Source organism: Trachypithecus francoisi, unplaced genomic scaffold (genome assembly GCF_009764315.1).
Source record: "Trachypithecus francoisi isolate TF-2019V2 unplaced genomic scaffold, Tfra_2.0 Lachesis_group13, whole genome shotgun sequence".
Taxonomy (NCBI): domain Eukaryota; kingdom Metazoa; phylum Chordata; class Mammalia; order Primates; family Cercopithecidae; genus Trachypithecus; species Trachypithecus francoisi.
This window is the reverse complement of record NW_022681458.1, coordinates 128,410,236-128,428,294: the sequence shown is the minus strand read 5'-3', so window position 1 is coordinate 128,428,294 and position 18,059 is coordinate 128,410,236. Positions and strand designations below refer to the sequence as shown.

The window sequence follows — 18,059 nt, the reverse complement described above, 5'->3', positions numbered from 1 at the left end:
ACAGCCCGGCTTCCTCCCCAGGAACAAGTTTGTGGAGTTCGACATGAAGCCCGTGTGTAAGAGGTGCTACGAGAAGTTCCCGCTGGAGCTGAAGAAGCGGCTGAAGAAACTGTCAGAGCTGACCTCCCGCAAGGCCCAGCCCAAGGCCGCGGACCTCAACTCTGCCTGAAGGCCCTCTTGCGCGGCTGCCTCTCGGCCCCTCCGCCTTCTCCCCTCCCGCTGTCCATGTTCGGCCCCCTCAGCCCCGTCCACATGCACCCTCTGCACCTTACCCTCCCCTTCCTCATTGCGTCCTCCCTCCCTGTTCCCTCATCTCTGCCTTCCCCATGTCTCTCCTCTCCTTGGCTGTGGCTTCTCTCTGTGAGGAGGCAGGAGCTAGGGAGTGGGAGCCTGTGATCCCACGTCTGACAGCTACGTCCGCCTGTGCCCACAGCTTCCGCCCACCGACCTCCAGGGACAGGAGCAAATTGCACCACAGTTCCCAGCCTGGCCCTCCCCACGTGGCTCGTGCTGTCCTGTGACAGCCCCTGCCCCAGAGCAGCCCCACTACGAGCATGGGGCTCCTGGGCCACCCACAGCCAGGGCAGCCTGCTGGAGCCACAGGGCCAGGGCCACGCAGAGGCCTCTAGGAGCCACCTGCAATCCCTCACCACTCATTCAACCAGTGGCACAGTGTCCCTGTGCCCACCCTGAGCCAGCAAGTCCTGCTGTCCACACCCACAAGCTCCCTGGAGGGACAGGACCCACCTCCATCCCTCGGAAGGCCTTCCTGGAATCCCACCTTGGCCACCCCCCTACCGACCTTGGGGCTCGTGTTGAGCCTTTGGGTTGGGCCAGGGCCCAGGAGGTGGTAGGGTCAGAGGTGGCTTGTTACCACCTCCAGGGAGGACGCTTCCTCTGTGGCCAGCGCAGACCTGGTGCTGGGCTCACGCTTGCACAATGAAGGCTTGTTCACACGACCACAGCAGCCTGCGTGGTTTGTGGCAGGGGTTGGGAGTGGAGGGGATGGCAGTGGCTGTGGACACACTGCTGCTGGGGCAGTTGAACAGAGGGACAGACATCAGACAGGCACGAGTTCAGGGGGCCCTAGCCTCTATCCCAGGCCAGGCTGCCATAAGGGGTTGAAAACTAGCCCTGCCAGGACCTCACAAGCTTGGGTGGCCAGGTCCACATAAGCTGTCCCAGTGGGCAGAGTAGGGGGTGGGAAGGGACAGGACATGCCAGGGAGGTGGGGGAATCCAGGCTTCCAAGGTGCTATATCCAGCTCTGGCCACTTGGGCACAAGCTGGCCTTAGTACGAAGCCAGCAGCCACAGAGCCGCACCTCCACCCAGGCCTCCTGGGTGCCCCGGGCGGCGGGTGGGGGCAGGGACGACAGAAGGTGTGAGGAGGGGCCTGGGAGGAGGACTCTCCCATGAGTGTCCCTCCCCAGTCTGAGAGGAAGGAAGGAAGGGAGGGGGAGGAAGGAAGCAGAAAGAGGGAGGGATGAAGTCATTCCTGGAGAATGCAGCTGCCCTCTCAGTTCCCTGGGAAAGTCGCAGGCATTTTGCTTTTTCTGTAGCTCTCTGCGGGCCAGAGCCTCCCAGGCCCCATGTCCACCTTGTGCCACACCCTGCTTCCTCAGACACACTCGCTTCTAGGGATTTTTACTGGACATTCTGGTGGGGTGGGGTTGCGGGGGAGTCCTCTCAGCCATCCACCAACAGCCTGGGGGGCCAAGACTCCTGACCCACTCTGGGTCTTTTCACCTCCATATGCAGCGCCCAGAGGGGTGCCACCTGCAGGGCTGAGTGGGCTTGTATGTGGGGCAGCATGGAAGGCTGCCTGCCGAGGACAGGCCCTGGGCTGAGAGGGCCTGGGAAGGTGCTGCCAGGCTGGAGGTTGGGAAGGCGCCTGAGCAGACACGCCAGCATCCGCTGCTAGGTACTGGCCAGGGCTGGGGCCTTGGAGCCCCACTGCTTGTTCATGGCACTCAGGAGCTGCTGCACATAGGAGGTCACTAGGTCGTCCATCTTGTAGCCCTGGACAGGGGACAGGGTGGGTCAGAGGCTGTGGGTGCAGAGGGCAGGTGGGGGTCCTGGACTCAGGGACCACCTTCTCTTCCTCACCACCCAGCGGTGCAGGGCATGGAGAAAGGGAAGGCAGGTTCCTGCCGTTGGGACCGTCATTTCTGCCTGCCCTGCTGGGGCTAGGTCTCCCTCCCTCCTCAGAACGGGCCAAGGGTGCAAGGGCTCCTGGTCCTGGGGATGCACCCAGTCCCCCTCCAGGTCTGCTGGCCCCGCCTGGTCCCTGTGACTGAGCCCTGTTAATGAGCCACTTGAAAGGGGTGAGGGTGGGGAACCCAGTCTCCAGCCGCTCCATCCTGTGCATCCTGGCTGGGAGAAAGGACCAGAGCTCACCAGGGAGGTCTCGCACAGCAGGCGGCTGCCACGGCCCAGGCTCCCCAGCACCATGTGGAAGTAGGTGCTGCCGCTGCTCCAGCTGGAAATCTTGGTGAAGGGATAGGTGGTGAGCAGGTCCTGGGGGCAGAGAGGGTGGGTGGGCAGGGTGCCTCCAGAGCCCGTGGGCTGTGTGTTAGGGGACAGGAGAGAGGCAGGACACACCGCAGAGGTGACTGCAGCCCCACCTGCACGGGTCCCTGGACTTGGTGGCCCCCAGCCCCTCCGGAGGCCCAGCAGCTACCTTGGTCTTGGGGTGGATGAGCAGAACCCCATGTTGGTTGATGGCGATGAGGATGATGTCCGGGTAGGAGGGCTCTGACGTTTGCTGGGAGGGAGGGACACAGCGGTCATAGTCCAGCCCAGGAGGCCAGGCTGCAGCTCCCAGGAGCTCACCTAGGCCACGTGCACATACACACACACGCCCACGCCCTCCAGCCTCGTGGCCAGTCCCACCCAAGATGTGTGCTGGTTGATGCTGGGCCTGCCGGGGCAGAGCTGAGCAGAGCCTGCTTGGGCAGGAGGCCCGGGCGTGGGGCAAGGTCTACCTTCACCTCGAAGAAGGCAGACCCGAAGGTGGGCCAGCGGCAGATCCACTTCAGGAAGGCCACCTTGGCCTCCTCCACTGTCTTGTCCTTGTGCTTGTCATAGGCCAGAAGGATGCTCTGGGGAACAGGAGGGCCAGTGAGGGCCTGGGTGCTGAGGCCCCGCAAGGCCCTGGTGGGGGCAGCACCTGCCTGCCCCAGGCCAGCACGGCGGGGAGGGGAGGGGAGGGGAGGAATGCGGCGTGGGACAGAGTCTCGGTGGTGCTGTGGACAGCGTGGGAAGGTGTGGTGTGTGCAGAGCCAGCCCACCCTCCACACCACCCGTGTGCACCCATGTGGTCTTGGAGCCTAGGCAGGGCATGGCGCTGGGGCAGGATCCCAGGGAGGAGCAGCAGCCCAAGAACCCTTCCCCAGCCCCGTGAGGGACCTTTTTCCACTCCTCTGAGGACATCAGGCGTGTGAGGTCCTTGGGCACCAGTTCCCTCAGGATCTTGGGGACACTAGCCAGCTGGGACCGGTCGTTGTTGAACTGGGCCTTGTAGATGAGGCCCGCCAGGTGGATGGCGTCCTCCCGCGAACACTTGTGGAACCCGCGCAGGTACTTGGGCAGCTCCTGGGTGGTGGATACACTGGGCATGCTGGGTCTCCGGCCGCGACCCGCATGCCCCCAACCTCTTTCCCACTCAGATGGTGGGGACCTGGGACTTAGCCCACCCCATCCAGGACAGACTGAGCAGGGTAGAGCTTCAGGCCAGGGGAATGACCCTGAGTCAGGGCAGGGCCCCCTGACATCTGCGTGGAGGTGATGGCCTAGTCCACCCATGTGGTTGGCCCTGCAGGCCATGGCCACTGTTCCATGGGCCACAGGACCCTCTGTCCCACCCTCCCCAAGTCATGCTGCAGATGCTAGTGCAGTCACTGTCCCCAAACACTGTTGCCCTCTGCTCCTGGTTCCAGAGCCCTCAGGGGCTTGGTCTGCCTACCACATGGGCTGGCACCCAGGGCTGAGGCTGGTCCTGCCCTGGCCTGCTGGCTTCTACAGCTTCAGAACAGGTGTGGGAGGATGGGGGTGGCCCCAATGCCCACCAGGGCAGCCTGCCCAATACCTGGTGGTAATGGAGTATGGTGTCCGCATTCACGTCCTTCCCCGGAGTTATGTTGAGCCACAATTTCCGCATGAAGTACACCTGGTAGGAGAGTGTCACGGGGGCCCCTGGGCGAGGGCCAGCAGTGGGCACCAAGCCTGGCCCAGCAGATGCACCAGCCCTGACCCCCTGGCACCCCCACACTGCGCCTGCCACCTCCCTGCCTGGAAAGCCTCCACCCTTCTTCCTCCCCAGTCCCCCACGTTTTCCTCAGCCTCCAAGATGAGTGTAGAGGCTGCCTTCTCCAGGGATGTTCCTGGACTCCCACCCCCAGCCCATGGGGGTCATGCCCCTCAGCCCTGGGGCATCCTTCATCACCCCGTGGTGCAGCCACCAGTTCCTGCCTGAGCTGGGACGCCCTCACCGCCGGGCCCCAGGGCCTGGTTGTCCCCACAACCCAGGGACACGGGAAGGAATGGATGGATGAATGGGCATGGGCCACACGGAGGCCGACGGTGCCCCCTCACCCCACCCAGCCGCACCCTCACCCAGCTCCACAGAGGCCTCCTCACCTTCTTTCTGGGGCTTGTTCTTCTTCACCCAGTCAGACACCTGCCTCAGGGAATCGAAGAAGAAGTCTCCCTCCTTCTGGCTGATGACCTGGGGAAGGGGAAGGTGCAGGGACGGTGGGTGGCTTCCAGAGGACTGTCCTCCTGAGAGGGACCTGCCGGGCTCTGGTCCACTGGCCACCTACGGCCTGGGTGCTGCGCTGGAGTCGGCTGTGCGTGGGCTTTCGGTGTGTGGAGCTGGCTCTGCTCCGGGACCCCACCTACCTCCGTCCCGGCAGCCCTGGCTGCGCAGCCTGGTCCAGCATGGGTGCCCCTGGCCGAGGCCCCCACCAGGCAGCACCTAGGATCCCGCTCACCGCCCACCCGCCCGCCCACCATCTGCCCAGCCCCAGCCCCAGCCCAGCCCACCTTGTCTGCAATCTTGATGAAGAGACTGCAGCCCTCCCAGGAGGCCAGCTGCAGCCTGGTGGCAATGCTGTCACACACATCCCGCACCCGTGTGTTGGCAACCACCTCCAGCATCTGGACAGAGAGGCGGCTGGTGAGGCTCGGGGCCTGGCTAGGGGCCAGCACAGCCCAGGATGAGCCTTCCTAGCCTGGCACCTTTGCTCCTTCATGAAACCTGGGTTGGATGTGGTCTGCCCTGAGCAGAACAAGCCTCCCTTCCAGAACCCTGGCCAGAGGCTCACATTGTTTAGTCCCAGCATTCGTTGCCCTGGGCCCTAGAGGCCTGGCCTTTTGACTTGCCTTCAGAGCCCAGCAGCCAGACTGTGGGAACTTCCTGTTACTGGGATCTGAAGGTCCCCAAGACCAAAAAGACCACCCTGCTGTTGGAGAGGGCGTGAGGCGACACTGCCCACCTTGGCCTCTCAGCCGGCTTCTCTTTGCTGCCCCTGGTGAAGGCCTCTGTGTCACGGCTGGGTCCTGGTGGTCTCCCACCTGTCCCCTGTCCCCTTTCTCCCCCAGCAGCCATGGCAGGCTCTGTGCACAAGGCACACACAGTGGGGACACCTGCTCTCCCGCACCCCAGCTGCTCAGAAGCCCCTAGGAGCCCCCAGATCCTGGGACTCACCCTTGCTGCCCACCCCTCTGTCCTCTCTCCTGTGTCCTGGGCCTGGATCCCCCAACTCATACCTTGGGACTGGCCTGACTTCCAAAGGGCAGGCGGGGCCTGTGTCCCATGGGGAGGGGCAGGAGACTGGTGAGGATGGGACAGCCCTAGAAAAGGCTCTCCCGGGTTCCAAGGAGCAGGCTGGGCCAGTAGGGAGGGTGCCCCATGGCGTTTGGAGGCCTGAGATTTGCCGTGCAGGCCAGAGCAGTGCCTCACCTCGCTGGTGTCATTGGGGAAGTAGACCTTGTGGCAGATGCGGGAGATGTTCTGCTCTGCGGCCTCCACCTCCACCTGGTGCGGGGGCTGCTTCCGGGGCCCTGTCCTGAGGGGGAAGCGTGTGCTGCAGGTGCCACCCCCACCCTCATCCTCACCCATGCCCCAACCCCAACGCGGGCCCTAAACCGTGTGCCAGAAACAAAAGAAAAATAACCCCAGTGACCATCACCAGGGTGGTTCCAGCCCCTTGCACATCCCAGGGGCTGCCCCTGGCTCGCGTGCAGCCTCAGAGGCAGTGACGCTGCAGCTGTGCCCGAAAGCCTGGGCCACACATGGGAAGGGCCAGGCCAGGGGCTCCCGGGGAGGCGCCGGTGAGTGAGGCTGGCTGTGTTCTTGTTCTCACACAATAGGAGCATCGGGCAGGGGCCAGGGACTCTGGCAGGGCCTCTGTGGGGCGCCCACCTCCCTCTGTGACCATGGCTGCCACTGAAATCAGCCACTGCCACAGTCAACCTGCCCTCCTCACGGCCACAGGAGGCCAAGCAGAGGAAGCAGGAGCGGTGGGGGAGAGCAAAGACGTCCAAGGAGGAGCTTCCCGGCTGTGGGCGGATGAGGGAGGCCTCATGGACTTGGAAGGACGGGCCTCTAACCTCAGCCTTGAGGGCCTGGGCTGGGGCATCCAAGTCCCCCTCTATCCCCCAGGCAGTATTTCTGTGCCACCACCGGGCAGTGGTGGGGCAGGGGAGCTGGTGGCTATGATTGAGCCTTCTCTCGACCCTCCGGGGCCTCACCCTCCACCCTCTTCTCTGGCGGCTCGGGGCCTGATCCTGCCTCCCAAGCTGACACTGGCTTCTGGAGAGTCCTCCTGGGACCATGAGCTCCTGGAGGTCTGGCCAGGCCCACGACGTCCCAGGTCTGTGGGCCCAGGGTCAATGCTGGGGGCTGGAGGCACTCGGCTCACCTGAGGACCCTCTGGATGCGGCGGCCGCAGTCGGGGGCCAGCAGCTTCCCCCTCCGGGTGTCTATGAACTTTTGGGCATGGGGCAGCAGCCCCTTGCTGGGCGGGAAGAGGCCAGTGCAGAGCCACAGCAGCTGCCAGCCCCGCTCCTCGCTGTGCCTGGAAGATGGTGTTTGTCAGTGGGGAAGGACTCCTCAGGGGGCCCAGGCCAGGCAGGCACCCTGGGGAGCAGGGACGGATATGAGAACTACTGAGGTCTAGAGGGCCCGAGGGGAAGGGCACCAGCCAAGCTGCACCATGCCAGCTGTGCCCAGCTGCCTGATGCCACGGGCTTTTGCACCCTCAAAATGGGGGTGGGTGGGCATTGCACCCATTTTGTGGAAGAGGACACTGAAGCCCACAGAGGCCATGGCCTGCCAGGTCACACGCACGGGGTGGGAGCGGGCAGGGCCATCCTCTCCTGCTCTGACCGCCCCTAGGACATCAGCAGAGCAGACCAAGGGCCTCAGCCCTTCCCACTGCTGATGCAGGCGGAGGTTCTGCCGCCACGAGCTGCGGTGTCCCCTCTGAGCCTCGGTCTGGCCTCAGGGGCTGGGATAAGGACTGAGGGTGACAGCGCGGGCCGGCCACCGCCCCAGCAGACCTGTTGGAGTTGTGCGTCAGCTGCTTCAGGATCTGGCAGTAGACCTCGTCCTGCAGGGCTGGGTGCTGCAGGGCCAGCGTGAAGATCTGGTCGGTGAGCTCCAGGCTGGGCCAGGCCTGCCGAGAGGGGTAGTCGCCCATGTACCGAAGGATGGGTGTGGCTGTCAAGGAGCATGTTGCTGGGGCGGCCCCACGCTGACCACAGACTGGGGATTGATGCTGACCCCGACCTAGGCCCCTTGCTGACCCCGACCCCAGCCCTGCGGTGAGCCACGTGTGGGCTCTGTCCCGCCACTCTGGGTTTCTCAGACCTCCTGGGCTCTTCTGCCCTAGAGCACAGCTGTAGGGCCAGGAGCTGCCGGGTGCCTCTGCCCTGGGGTTGACAAGGCGCAGGCAGGCTGGCGGGGAAGGATATCGACAAAGATCTGGCAGGCGTTGTCCCAGAGGTCAATGTTGGCGTGGACTCGCTTGAGCAGCGGCTGTCGCAGCGGCTCAGAGGAATAGGCCCACAGGTGGCCGCGGGCACGGGCCAGGGGCAGCACGGCCATGCTCACTGTGTCCTTCTCTGGAGCCCTGTGAGGTCAGAGGCTGGCATGAGGCCTGCCCTGTGGCCTTCTCTGTCCCACGCCTCTCTGTCCTCTGTCTGACACCCCTGGGTGGCTGTGGGAGGGCCAGAGCACCCCACCCTGCTGCAAGCCCCTCCTGACTCCCCTGGCCTGGGGAGGCCAGGCAGGCTCCACATGGGTGGCGTGGCCTCTCTGCAGCCCTCAGTGGGTGCAATGAGGTGGAGCGGGGCTGGGAGCGGGGGTGCAACGGGGTGGGGTGGGGCTGGGAGAGGGGGTGCAATGGGGCGGGGCTGGGAGTGGGGGTGCAATGGGGCGGGGCGGGGCGGGGCTGGGAGCGGGGGTGCAATGAGGCGAGGTGGGGCTGGGAGGTGGGGGTGCAATGAGACGGAGCGGGGCTTGGGGGGCACCTGAAGAACTCGAAGGAGAACTCCTCCAGGGTGTGCGGCTTTTCCTTGGGTGGCTCCTCGGGACGTGGCTCTGTGAGCTGCCCCTCCTGAGCTGCCAACTTCCTCTTCTCTGGTGACATGGCAAGCAAGCTCTGGAGGGGGCACAGGCCTGTGGGTGCCCAGGAGCCATCGCCCATGAGGCCCTTCCTGCAGGCTCCTCCCAGCCCGGCGGCCTCAGTGACTTGGGAGGGGTCATGCCCAGGGCTGGACAGGCCAGGGCTCACCCATACCCGTCACCTGCCGTGTGACCCAGGACCGTGACTCTGCCTCTTGGCGCCTCTCTCCTTTCCCTCGGGAGGATGAGTGGCAATGGCTGTGGCACCCACATCACATGTTCTGGGGGCCCCGCACTCTGGGTTTCTCAGACCCTCAGCTCCCCTTCTCTATGGGGCCCCTCTCACCCCAGCCCTACCTGCCTGGTCTGCCACCAACTTCAGGCCTCAGCACAAACGTCCCTCCCTCAGGGATGCCTTCCCAGACAGGGGGAGCTCCCCACCCTATTATTGGTCCCTCTCCTTGGTGGCACTTTACACAGTTGCGATCCATGCATCATTATCTGCCCAAACGTCTGCCCTGAGGGTGGAGCTACTATTGTGCCCAGACTCATACCACAGGCACAGGGCACATACTTGGCACTCAGTACCGTCCATGTTGCAATGCCTGCCATTCCTGTCTCCCGAGAGCCTGGTCTTGGCTGGGGTGGGTGGTTCCCTTGTGCGGGCAGAGACTTGGGCCCCCTTGGGTCAGAGTGTAAATGAGGCAGAGGAAGATTGGGTTTGTCCCCAGGACACACCCGTGATGGAAGAGGGAGGGAACACCCATTTATTGAGCGCCTACTAAGTACCAAGAGCTGGGCTGGCACTGCACCCACACCTTGCCACAAGAATGGTGGGGGCTGCCCAGGTGGCCCTCCTGGCCTCTGCTAGGTGGGCTGCAGGGCCTGAACTAGGCCTCCCGACGAGGCATCCCAGGACTGCTCCACCCTGCCCTCGGGTACCCAGGCTGAGGACAAGGGAGCGTGCCAGTTACCAGCAGCTGTGCCGAGGGCTTAGTGGCCGTGGGGATGGTGTAGAGGCAGGCCATGGGCACCAGCCCCGTCTTGCCTGTCCTGTCGTTCTGGCCGAGGGTCCAGTTCTCAGAGGCCAGCAGCCCTTGCTTCTTTGTCAGGACCAACAGGTCCCCCTTCTTGAAGGCCAGGAGGGTGGCGTCATCTGTAAGGGTAGGGAGGCTGCCATTTGCTGAGGGCTCTGCAGGGGCCAGAGGCTGTGCTGCCATTTTGTGGGTCATCTCCCTTGACGGATGAAACAGAGGCACAGAGTGGTGGGCAGAAGACCACTCCAAGAGTGAGCAGTGGTGGGACTGGAACCTCGGGGGCCTCAGACGGCTGTCACCTGCTGCAGCCACACAGGCACAGAGCCCAGGGTGGGCGGGGGCTCGAGAGCTCTGACTGCAGCCCTAGCCCTGGGAGACCCTCGGAAGGCTGACCAGGAGCCAGGGATGAGGGAGGGGAGGATACACAGGCTGGCAGTCCCCACGCCTCGCCTGAGTGCTGCCTGCCTCTCTAGCCCGCTTCCTCATCTGGAATTTGGAGATGGCAATCCTCTTTCCCTCGTGCGGTGGCCGTGAGTACTGAATGGGGCAACAGGGCAGCACATCTCAGCTGACATTTCTCACTGCCCAAAGACCCCACGCACAGCCTCTTCTGCTGCATCCCAACCAGCACCCCCTTCTGAAGTCCCTGCACTAACTGCACCACCCACTGCCCATGACTGCCCCGCCAACAGCCTGGGCCAGCAGGGGTCCTGGGGCTTTGTTATGCTCCCCTATAGCCCACAGACACAGCCCAGCTCTCGCTGGAGTGCCGGCTTGCAGGAGAGCTGCGGCCAAGAACTAGGCTCCCATCCCCTTGAGCTGTGTGACCTGGGCGAGCTACTTCCATCTCTGGGCCTCTGGCCTCGTGTCTGTAAAATGGGATAATGGGGTGCTTCTGCAGCAGTGCACTGTGGGGATGGTGTTCAAAGCTTCCCTGGGCTGGAGGCTGGCCCTTCTCGGTGCTTCTGCAGCAGTGCAGTGCTGAGCGTGGCTGGCCTTGCGGGGCTGGAGACCACCTCCTTTAGCCCCTCATTTTGTAGAAGAGGAAGCAGTGGCTGAGAGAAGGTAGGGCCTGGTCTAAAGCTGCCCCCACAGAGCTTTGGGGCCCTCCCTCCCTCTGCTTGCCTTGCGGCTGCTGTGTGTGGAGATGAGCACGCCGCCTCCCTACAGACCCCCTGCGCAGCCCTCCCCCCACCCCACCCAGTCTGGCACCTGTGGCCTTCCTGTCCTGCAGGGCCATGGCGAACACGGACCTCTCCTTCAGGCCCTCCAGGAACAGGGCCACCAGCTCAGTGATGGCCACACTGCTGGGCGACGCAAACTCGTATTCCTCATGCATGGTGGAGAGCAGCAGCCTCTGCCTGCCCTGGGCCTCCCTGGAGATAGAGGGCAGCATGACCAGGAGCCCCCTCCACCTCCCCCTGATCCAGCCCCTAAACAGCCTCAGGAGGCGGGACTGGGGGTCCTGAGTCACAGATGAGGACACAGAGCTGCTCTACCAGGGCCAGGACCAGGCCAGACACCACTGTGGGTCTGGACAAATGAAGGATGGCGGGGCACAGGGTCCCTCAGAGGCTGCAAGTGGTGCAGCCCATGGGTGGGGTTGGCTCTGGGCAGATAATGAGGTGGCCGGTGTGCAGGGACACCACAGGGACGCTGCAAAGGTCAGAGCTGAGCTGAGTCGGCAGCTCTGCCACGTGCTTACTCTGAGCCACTGAGCCTCGGCGTGCCACAGTTGACTCATCTGCAGAATGGGTGATGCTGTCAGGACTTCGTGGCATACAGGAAAGTGCCCAGCATGGACAGCCTCAGTGAGAGGTGGCCAGTGGGGAGTGGTGACCACTGTATGCCTGGCACAGCCCGGAGATGCGTGTGCCACTCTGTCATGTGCTTTCACCAAGGGGCGCTCTGGCAGGGCTTGGGTTGGGGCTTCCCAAAAGGCATGAAAAAGTTCCCCTGGGAGTGGGGGTCAGCCCCTGCCCTGCCTCGTGCCCCGGGACACACCAGGCACTGTCCCTTGCCACTCTCCCTCCTTGGCACCACCAGGAAAAACCCAATTCTAGATGCCCTTCGAATGCTCTGCCATTGCTACCCAGCCTGGAGAGCCATAGAGAGAACTACCATGCCACCCTGCCGACCAGACCCTGTGAAGTCACCGTCAGACAATCTGTACCCTCTAGGCCACCAGTTCTTATCCATAACAAAGAAAGGAGCCTTCTAAAGAAGTGCACGCCAGAGGCTGCACGCTTCTGTGCTCTTTCCGGGTGGATCTGGGTTTCAAAGAGAAGCTGCGAGTGCAACTGTGATGCCCCAACGGAGCACTTCGTGGGCACTGCAGCCTGGTGCGGGAGGGTGGGACTCCCAAGTACAGAGGGCATCGTATACGTTGATTCTTGTCCCACCATCCCGGCCTGTCACCCGGGAGCGCACGCCGCCCCTCTCCCCATCTCTCCCTGAGCCCCCAGATGCATCAATCCAAGGACTCAGGGTGTGAGGAGATCTTCCCTCAGGGCCCCCACCTCTTGGCGACCAGACCCATGACCTCTGGGAAAGAGAGCTCCAGCAGTGTCTTCTCCCGCTGGTCCAGGAAGCAAAGCCCCTTCCAGTTAACAGCCAAGATCAGCTGCGTCTTGGGCAGGCGGGGGCCTGGCCAGGAGAGACGGCAATGTGAAGGCTGCATGGGATCCCTGGGTGCCCAGCCTGTACCCGCTCCCCGCCCCCCCGTCAGATGCCATTACCTGAGAGTGTGATGACTTCAAAGAGCCGGGAGAAGAGCAGCGGCCACTGCAGGCGGGCGGCGTCCACCACCTGCTCTTGCACGGCCAGCGGTGTGCCTTGCCTCTGAGTGTATGGGGCCTGAGAGGGGGATCCTGGATGTCACCTCCGTCACCTGCCTCCCCAGTGAATCCCTCACCCAGTGCTCAGGGTAAAAGAGTTGGTGGATCCTTCTGAGAAGCCTCTACTTAAAGTGAGGCCAGTGCCTGGAGACAGAGCCTGCAGGGAGGGACCTGGGACGTCTACTTAAAAAAAGTGAGGCCAGTGCCTGGAGACAGAGCCTGCAGGGAGGGACCTGGGACGTCCCCAGGGACTGGTGCAACCCTATTCCTTTTTTTTTTTTTTTTTTTTTTTTTGCTTTTTTGAGACAGAGTCTCGCTCTGTCACCCAGGCTGAGTGCAGTGGTGCGATCTCGGCTCACTGCAAGCTCCACCTCCCGAGTTCAAGCAATTCTCCTGCCTCAGCCTCCCGAGTAGCTGGGACTACAGGCGCATGCCACTGCGCCCAGCTAATTTCTGTAGTTTTAGTAGAGATGGAGTTTTGCCATGTTGGCCAGGCTGCTCTCAAACTCCTGACCTCAGGTGATCCACCTGTCTTGGCTTCCCAAAATGCTGGGATTACTGGTGTGAGCCACCGCGCCCGGCCTAGTGCTGCCCTATTCTACCTGGGAGGGGTGTGGGGACCCATTAGGAGGAGGGAGGAAAGCTGTTCCCTGTCCCCTCATTGGCATCTGTAGGGCGGGGCTGTGCTAGCTGTGGAAGGCGCTGTCTGTGTGCCCCAGCCCAGGCTCGCTCTTGCCAGCCTATGCCTTGTGGGTCTGTGACTCGCTCCGTGCAGGAGGGCATCTTGCTCCGAATCTGTGTCCCGGGTGCTTCTCTCTTCTTTCTTCTCTGGAGCTCTGCTTTGTCTCTGGGGGCCTCTCTTGGGGACCACCTCTAGTTCCTTGTCTTCCAGTTTCCTTCCTTCCTCTTTCCTGACTCCCCACCTTCACCCGTTCCTCTCCCCAGCACCACTGTGGGACCATAATATCAGCGACCATAATATCCAACCGAACTTTCTTTTCACTGTTTGTTGAATACAGTGTTATTTCTTTAAAAAGTGGTTACTATTCACATACTGGCTTTGGGAATGTAATAAATGCATCAAATCTGAAGGGTGATCTGAAAATATTCGACATGTATCAAATATTTAGAATGTCCATACATTCTGGCCCGGGGGGTTCCCATGCACCCAGCGAGGGGATGCTGAGGCTCAGGGGCAGGCAGAGGGGCCCCCAAGGCCATGGTATGGTCAGCAGTCAGCCGCTGCGGGTGCCCTCTCATGCCGAGAGGCCAGGGCCTGGCCAGACACTGCAGTGCAGACCAGCACAGGGACCCATCCAAGATGCCAGCTTGGAAGGAAGAAGGTGGCATGGGCCTGTGACAGAGAGCTGAACTGAGTGGACTGCTTAAACCTGAAGGGACAAGGCTCTACATAACTGTCAAGCTGAAGCTTGTTGTTCCCCCGGGGGGTGGGGATTGTAGGGAGGGAGTCCATCCATGAGCCCCCCACCACCTGAAGGAGAGCCGTCGGCTGGGTGCTTGAGCGGCATGCAAGCTGACCTTGGCGCAGGCGGCAGTGACGAGGCTCGCCCACCTGTCTGGGGGCTTGGTCCTGTATAGCCTGTGGGGGATGCAGCTGGGCAGCAGCTCCTGGACAGCCTGGCTCTCCGCTGAGGCGCCGAGCTGCACGTAGCAGTGCCGGGCCAGCAGCTCCACCAGCTCTTCCTCCTGCACAGCCCAGGGCACCCACGGGGACGAGTGAGAGAAGTAAGGGCTCACCCTTCCCCGGGATGCCCCTGACCCGTGGCAGAGCTCCTGCCCCAGCACAGGGGAGCTAACCTGCAGCTCACGCAGGACCTTCCCCCTCCTTGCATGCCCTGACTGGGTCACCACGCAGGCCGGGAATCCCAGAGGCCTCGGCCTGAGCCCCACAGGCCCTCTGCCTAAGGACGACGGCTGCTCTCCAGTTCTGCGATGAACCCCGGCAGGGCTGCTCTGAGTGGCAAGTTCCTTCCCCATCGGAGCTCCAGTCCTTGCTGGTCAAGAGAGACCAGTGGCCACCCCCGTGGAGTTTCTGCCGGGGCTCAGCTGGGCGGGACCCAAGAAGCCCCTTCCCTCTGGAAGACCAAAGCCTCGTGGAGCCTGGTGTCCTGTCACTCCCTGCCCATGCCTCTTCCAAGTGGGCTTCCTGCACTGCTGTGGCCGCCTCCAATGGGTCCCTGAACAGCATCTTCCTGACTCGGCACAAGGAGGGTTGTGCCTGCTGCCCCCAGAACTTCAGGGGCACAATCGCTGCTTTCTCACAATCACCCTACAAAAGAGCTCCCGGTACGCGCTGCACAGTCCAGGTGAGAGCCCCTCCCGAGCCCCCCAGTCAGATGAGGGCCCGAGGCTCAGCTGGGACAGGACTTTGCAAGGTCACAATGCCAAGAAGAGGGGGAGGTGGGACTCAGGCATTAGGGCTCCAAGGCCACGTTCTTGACCACCAGGTCTCACTGCCCCATAAACAGAGCAGGAGAGGTGAGGCCAGGCAGGCCTGGGTCCTCTGGGACCTGCTGCCGGAACCACGGACCCCGGAGGCGTGGACAAACCTGTGGCCTAAGGGAGGAGGAAACAGAGGCTGGGCCTAGAAGGGACCTGCACCCTTGTGACCCCCTTTCCTGGCCCCCGTTCCTCTGCCCTTGGCCTCCTGCCCCTCCACCCTCTACCTGGCCTCAGAAGCCAGTTGGGCGCCTCCTCTACGGGATGCTTCCTGATGGCAAAGCCCAGGGTGGCTTTGGCTCTAAGGCCCCTCACCTTCTCGAAGCTGTATTCGCCAGACCAGACTCCACGCAGGACTTGGCGGTAAATGAGCTCAGTGCTAACGGGGTCCTTCCGGGAGTCGTGCCAGGGGGTGAAGAATTCCTTCCGGAAGTAGATGCGCCAGGGTGACTGGCGCTGGCTCTCACCCCTCTCCTGGGCCAGCTGCTCACACTGGGCGATGGCATCCATTACGTGGTCACGCCCGCTGCCCAGGGACCAGAACTGAGGCCAGAGTCGGGGAGCGGGGGTTAGCAGCTGTTGCATGCCCCACCCCACGGGGATGCCCACCGTCAGCATGTGCAAGTGGAGGACAGGGCCTGGGGCCCTTGGAGCCCAGCGCGGGCTGAGTGACACTGCTGAGTCCATGTAGACAACTGAAGGGCTTCTCCACACAGCAATGGCCTATCTGCCACTCCCCGTTACTCTCCCTGCAGCCCCTTCCCTAAGGAGGCAGACATGAGTCCGGCCGATGTGACTCGGCCTCTGGTGCCTTGGTTGGCAGACTGGTGTGTGTCTGAGTCTGAGGGTGTGGAATTGGGGGTGCCTGTGTGGGCGGTGAGGGTCTGTGCTGGTGTGACCCTCCATGTTTGCTGCAAGGGTGTCCACAGCTCCTGGGCATGAGGGAGTTTGGAGCAGGAGACTGGTGTGAGTGCCTGATGTCTGTGCGTGGCAGCTGGGTGGGGACCAGGTGTGCACGTGGCACTGCTGGGGCTGAGGTGCAGCTGCGAGGTGACCCTATGAGTGTGGGAGGACAGGCTGCTTGCCGCGTGTGTGTGTATGTGTGCACCTGCCTGTGCCTCGCGGCTGGGAGGGCAGGCGGTGGCCGGGCTGGAAAGGTGAGAGGGCTTGAGCCTCGGGGTGCCCTCCCTGGGTATATGAGGGAGGCAGGTGACGGGCAGGGTGCCTGGTCAGTACCTTGTCGTACACGGCGACCTGGAGGGAGAAGCCCAGGTGGTCGCTGAGGCCCTGCTTGTGAGCGATGTGCACGCACATTTCCTGAGATGTGGAGGCTGAGTCCACAGACACGGTCAGGCTCTCTCCAGTGGCCAAGATGACTTGGATGGGGATGTGCTTCTTGGACTTGACAGCCTGGGGATAGATGAGATTCAGTTCCCCGGCCTCTCGGAACCTATGGACAAGAGGCCAGCCCCCCATCCACCACCTCCCTCCTCTCCCCAGTCCATGGGCCCTGCTTGCCATCCCGTGGGTTCCCGGGGGTGGGCCCTCTGAAGCCCCAGGCCACGGGCTTGGCATGGAAAACAAAATTCAGGCCAACAGGTGTTTGCTGCTGGGAGCACAGCCACCAGGCAAGAGCAATGTTAGCCACAGGCGTCCAGGTCCTCCTGGACCTCCAGCGGGGGCAGCCTCGGGCCACAGTGGCTGCTTTTATGAGAATCTTGAGTTTGGTGTGGTTCAGTGACTTCACCTCACAAAAGACCCGGAGCTCTTGGGAATCTGAGTCCAGGACTCGGGAACATTTTGGGGCCTTTATGTATCGTCCCCTTGTGTCAACATGCACAGCTACTGCAAGTTCACCTACAATTCCAGGGCTCATGGCAGGGAGCCCCTGTGGGCTCGGGGGCAGGGTGAAAACAGAAAGAAGGTGCAGCGGAAGTGACCCGCAGCTCCTGGTCTAGGGCACCTCAGGCCACAGGGCAAGCACCTGCCAGGGTTAGGCTGCGGCCAGAGCTTTGTGTAGAGCCAGGTGCAGGGGTGCCTTCGCCACCCTGGCTGGCTGTTCTGAATGACCCTTCCTGAGAAAACAGCGAGAACTCACAGATGACACAGTTGCCAAAGCAGGTTGAGGTGGCACATGTGCCCAACAGCAATGCCACCAAGGATGGCAACCATGGTGTGACCACTGCCCTTGTCACCAAGTGAAATGCCCTTGGAGGGGAGAGCTGGAAGCAACTGGCGCACTGTAATGCTAATGAATGGGTCCGGTGATTTCCCCCTTAGCTAGTGGGGCCGTAAAGGAATATGGATTCGGAGATGGGGGCCACGCCTGGGGAGGCTGAGCCCCAGGGGCACTCACAGGGACCACTAGCATGGGAGGTACCGCAGAGGAGATGGCAGGGCTCGGAGGACAAAGTTCTGTCCTAGAGGAAGGCATCCCATGAGCTATGTGGGGGTCCCTGGGGGCCTGCACCACCCCACCCTGCCAGGTCCCACCCCTGCCGGCCCCTACCTGCAGTTCCAGCCAGGTGGGGGGCTCTGCACGCACCCCATTGGCATAGGTGCGTCTCAGGCGCTCGGCACAGAAGGGGCCATAGGTCGCCGGCCCTTGGCCAATGAAGTTCAGTAGATACTGGTAGGTGAGGAGGGGAGAAGGGAGGAAGACACTCAGAAAGGTGGCCAGTTTCTACTCACTGCCCAGGTGGACTTAAAGATTATAATACTCAACGTGTGAGGTCCATGGAGGGGCGCCTCACACCTGTGAGAAGGAACATGGATTAGTGTGTTTCTGAGGAACAGCAGCAATGTGTTTCAAACGGCGCATAGTCCGGACGTGTGCACACTCTTTGCTGCAACAATGCAGGCCTGTCCTAAAGGTGGATGTGGCCGGGCGCGGCGGCTCAAGCCTGTAATCCCAGCACTTTGGGAGGCCGAGACGGGCGGATCACGAGGTCAGGAGATCGAGACCATCCTGGCTAACACGGTGAAACCCCGTCTCTACTAAAAATACAAAAAAAAAACTAGCCGGGCGAGATGGCGGGCGCCTGTAGTCCCAGCTACTGGGGAGGCTGAGGCAGGAGAATGGCGGGAACCCGGGA

The 18,059-nt window shown here is 62.5% G+C and overlaps 2 protein-coding genes across 14 annotated transcripts in view; one reads left to right on the top strand and one right to left on the bottom strand.

Annotated features, from left to right (window-relative positions):
• The window catches only part of LIMS2 (LIM zinc finger domain containing 2), a 44,105-nt gene extending 43,141 nt beyond the window's left edge, over positions 1 to 964 (top strand). For 7 of the 9 annotated variants that reach the window (XM_033231884.1, XM_033231887.1, XM_033231880.1 and 4 more), the window contains one exon: positions 22 to 959. In XM_033231884.1, the coding sequence (XP_033087775.1) occupies positions 22 to 169 (148 nt within the window). In that variant the 3' untranslated portion in view covers positions 170 to 959. Of the gene's footprint in view, positions 1 to 21 lie in introns of all 9 variants that reach the window. The other 2 variants (XM_033231882.1, XM_033231879.1) reach the window with 1 other exon arrangement.
• A 52-nt stretch (positions 965 to 1,016) lies between these two features.
• Positions 1,017 to 18,059, bottom strand: part of MYO7B (myosin VIIB) — a 103,161-nt gene continuing 86,118 nt past the window's right edge. For 2 of the 5 annotated variants that reach the window (XM_033231868.1, XM_033231869.1), the window contains 21 exons: positions 17,474 to 17,593; positions 16,201 to 16,374; positions 15,280 to 15,507; positions 14,044 to 14,211; positions 12,406 to 12,523; positions 12,187 to 12,313; positions 10,880 to 11,043; positions 9,605 to 9,786; positions 8,537 to 8,667; positions 7,979 to 8,136; positions 7,565 to 7,718; positions 6,925 to 7,080; positions 5,964 to 6,069; positions 5,045 to 5,158; positions 4,640 to 4,727; positions 4,089 to 4,195; positions 3,410 to 3,595; positions 2,986 to 3,102; positions 2,682 to 2,765; positions 2,399 to 2,518; positions 1,635 to 2,020 (listed from right to left, as the gene is read on the bottom strand). In XM_033231868.1, the coding sequence (XP_033087759.1) occupies positions 1,919 to 2,020; positions 2,399 to 2,518; positions 2,682 to 2,765; positions 2,986 to 3,102; positions 3,410 to 3,595; positions 4,089 to 4,195; positions 4,640 to 4,727; positions 5,045 to 5,158; positions 5,964 to 6,069; positions 6,925 to 7,080; positions 7,565 to 7,718; positions 7,979 to 8,136; positions 8,537 to 8,667; positions 9,605 to 9,786; positions 10,880 to 11,043; positions 12,187 to 12,313; positions 12,406 to 12,523; positions 14,044 to 14,211; positions 15,280 to 15,507; positions 16,201 to 16,374; positions 17,474 to 17,593 (2,904 nt within the window). In that variant the 3' untranslated portion in view covers positions 1,635 to 1,918. The other 3 variants (XR_004441842.1, XM_033231870.1, XM_033231871.1) reach the window with 3 other exon arrangements.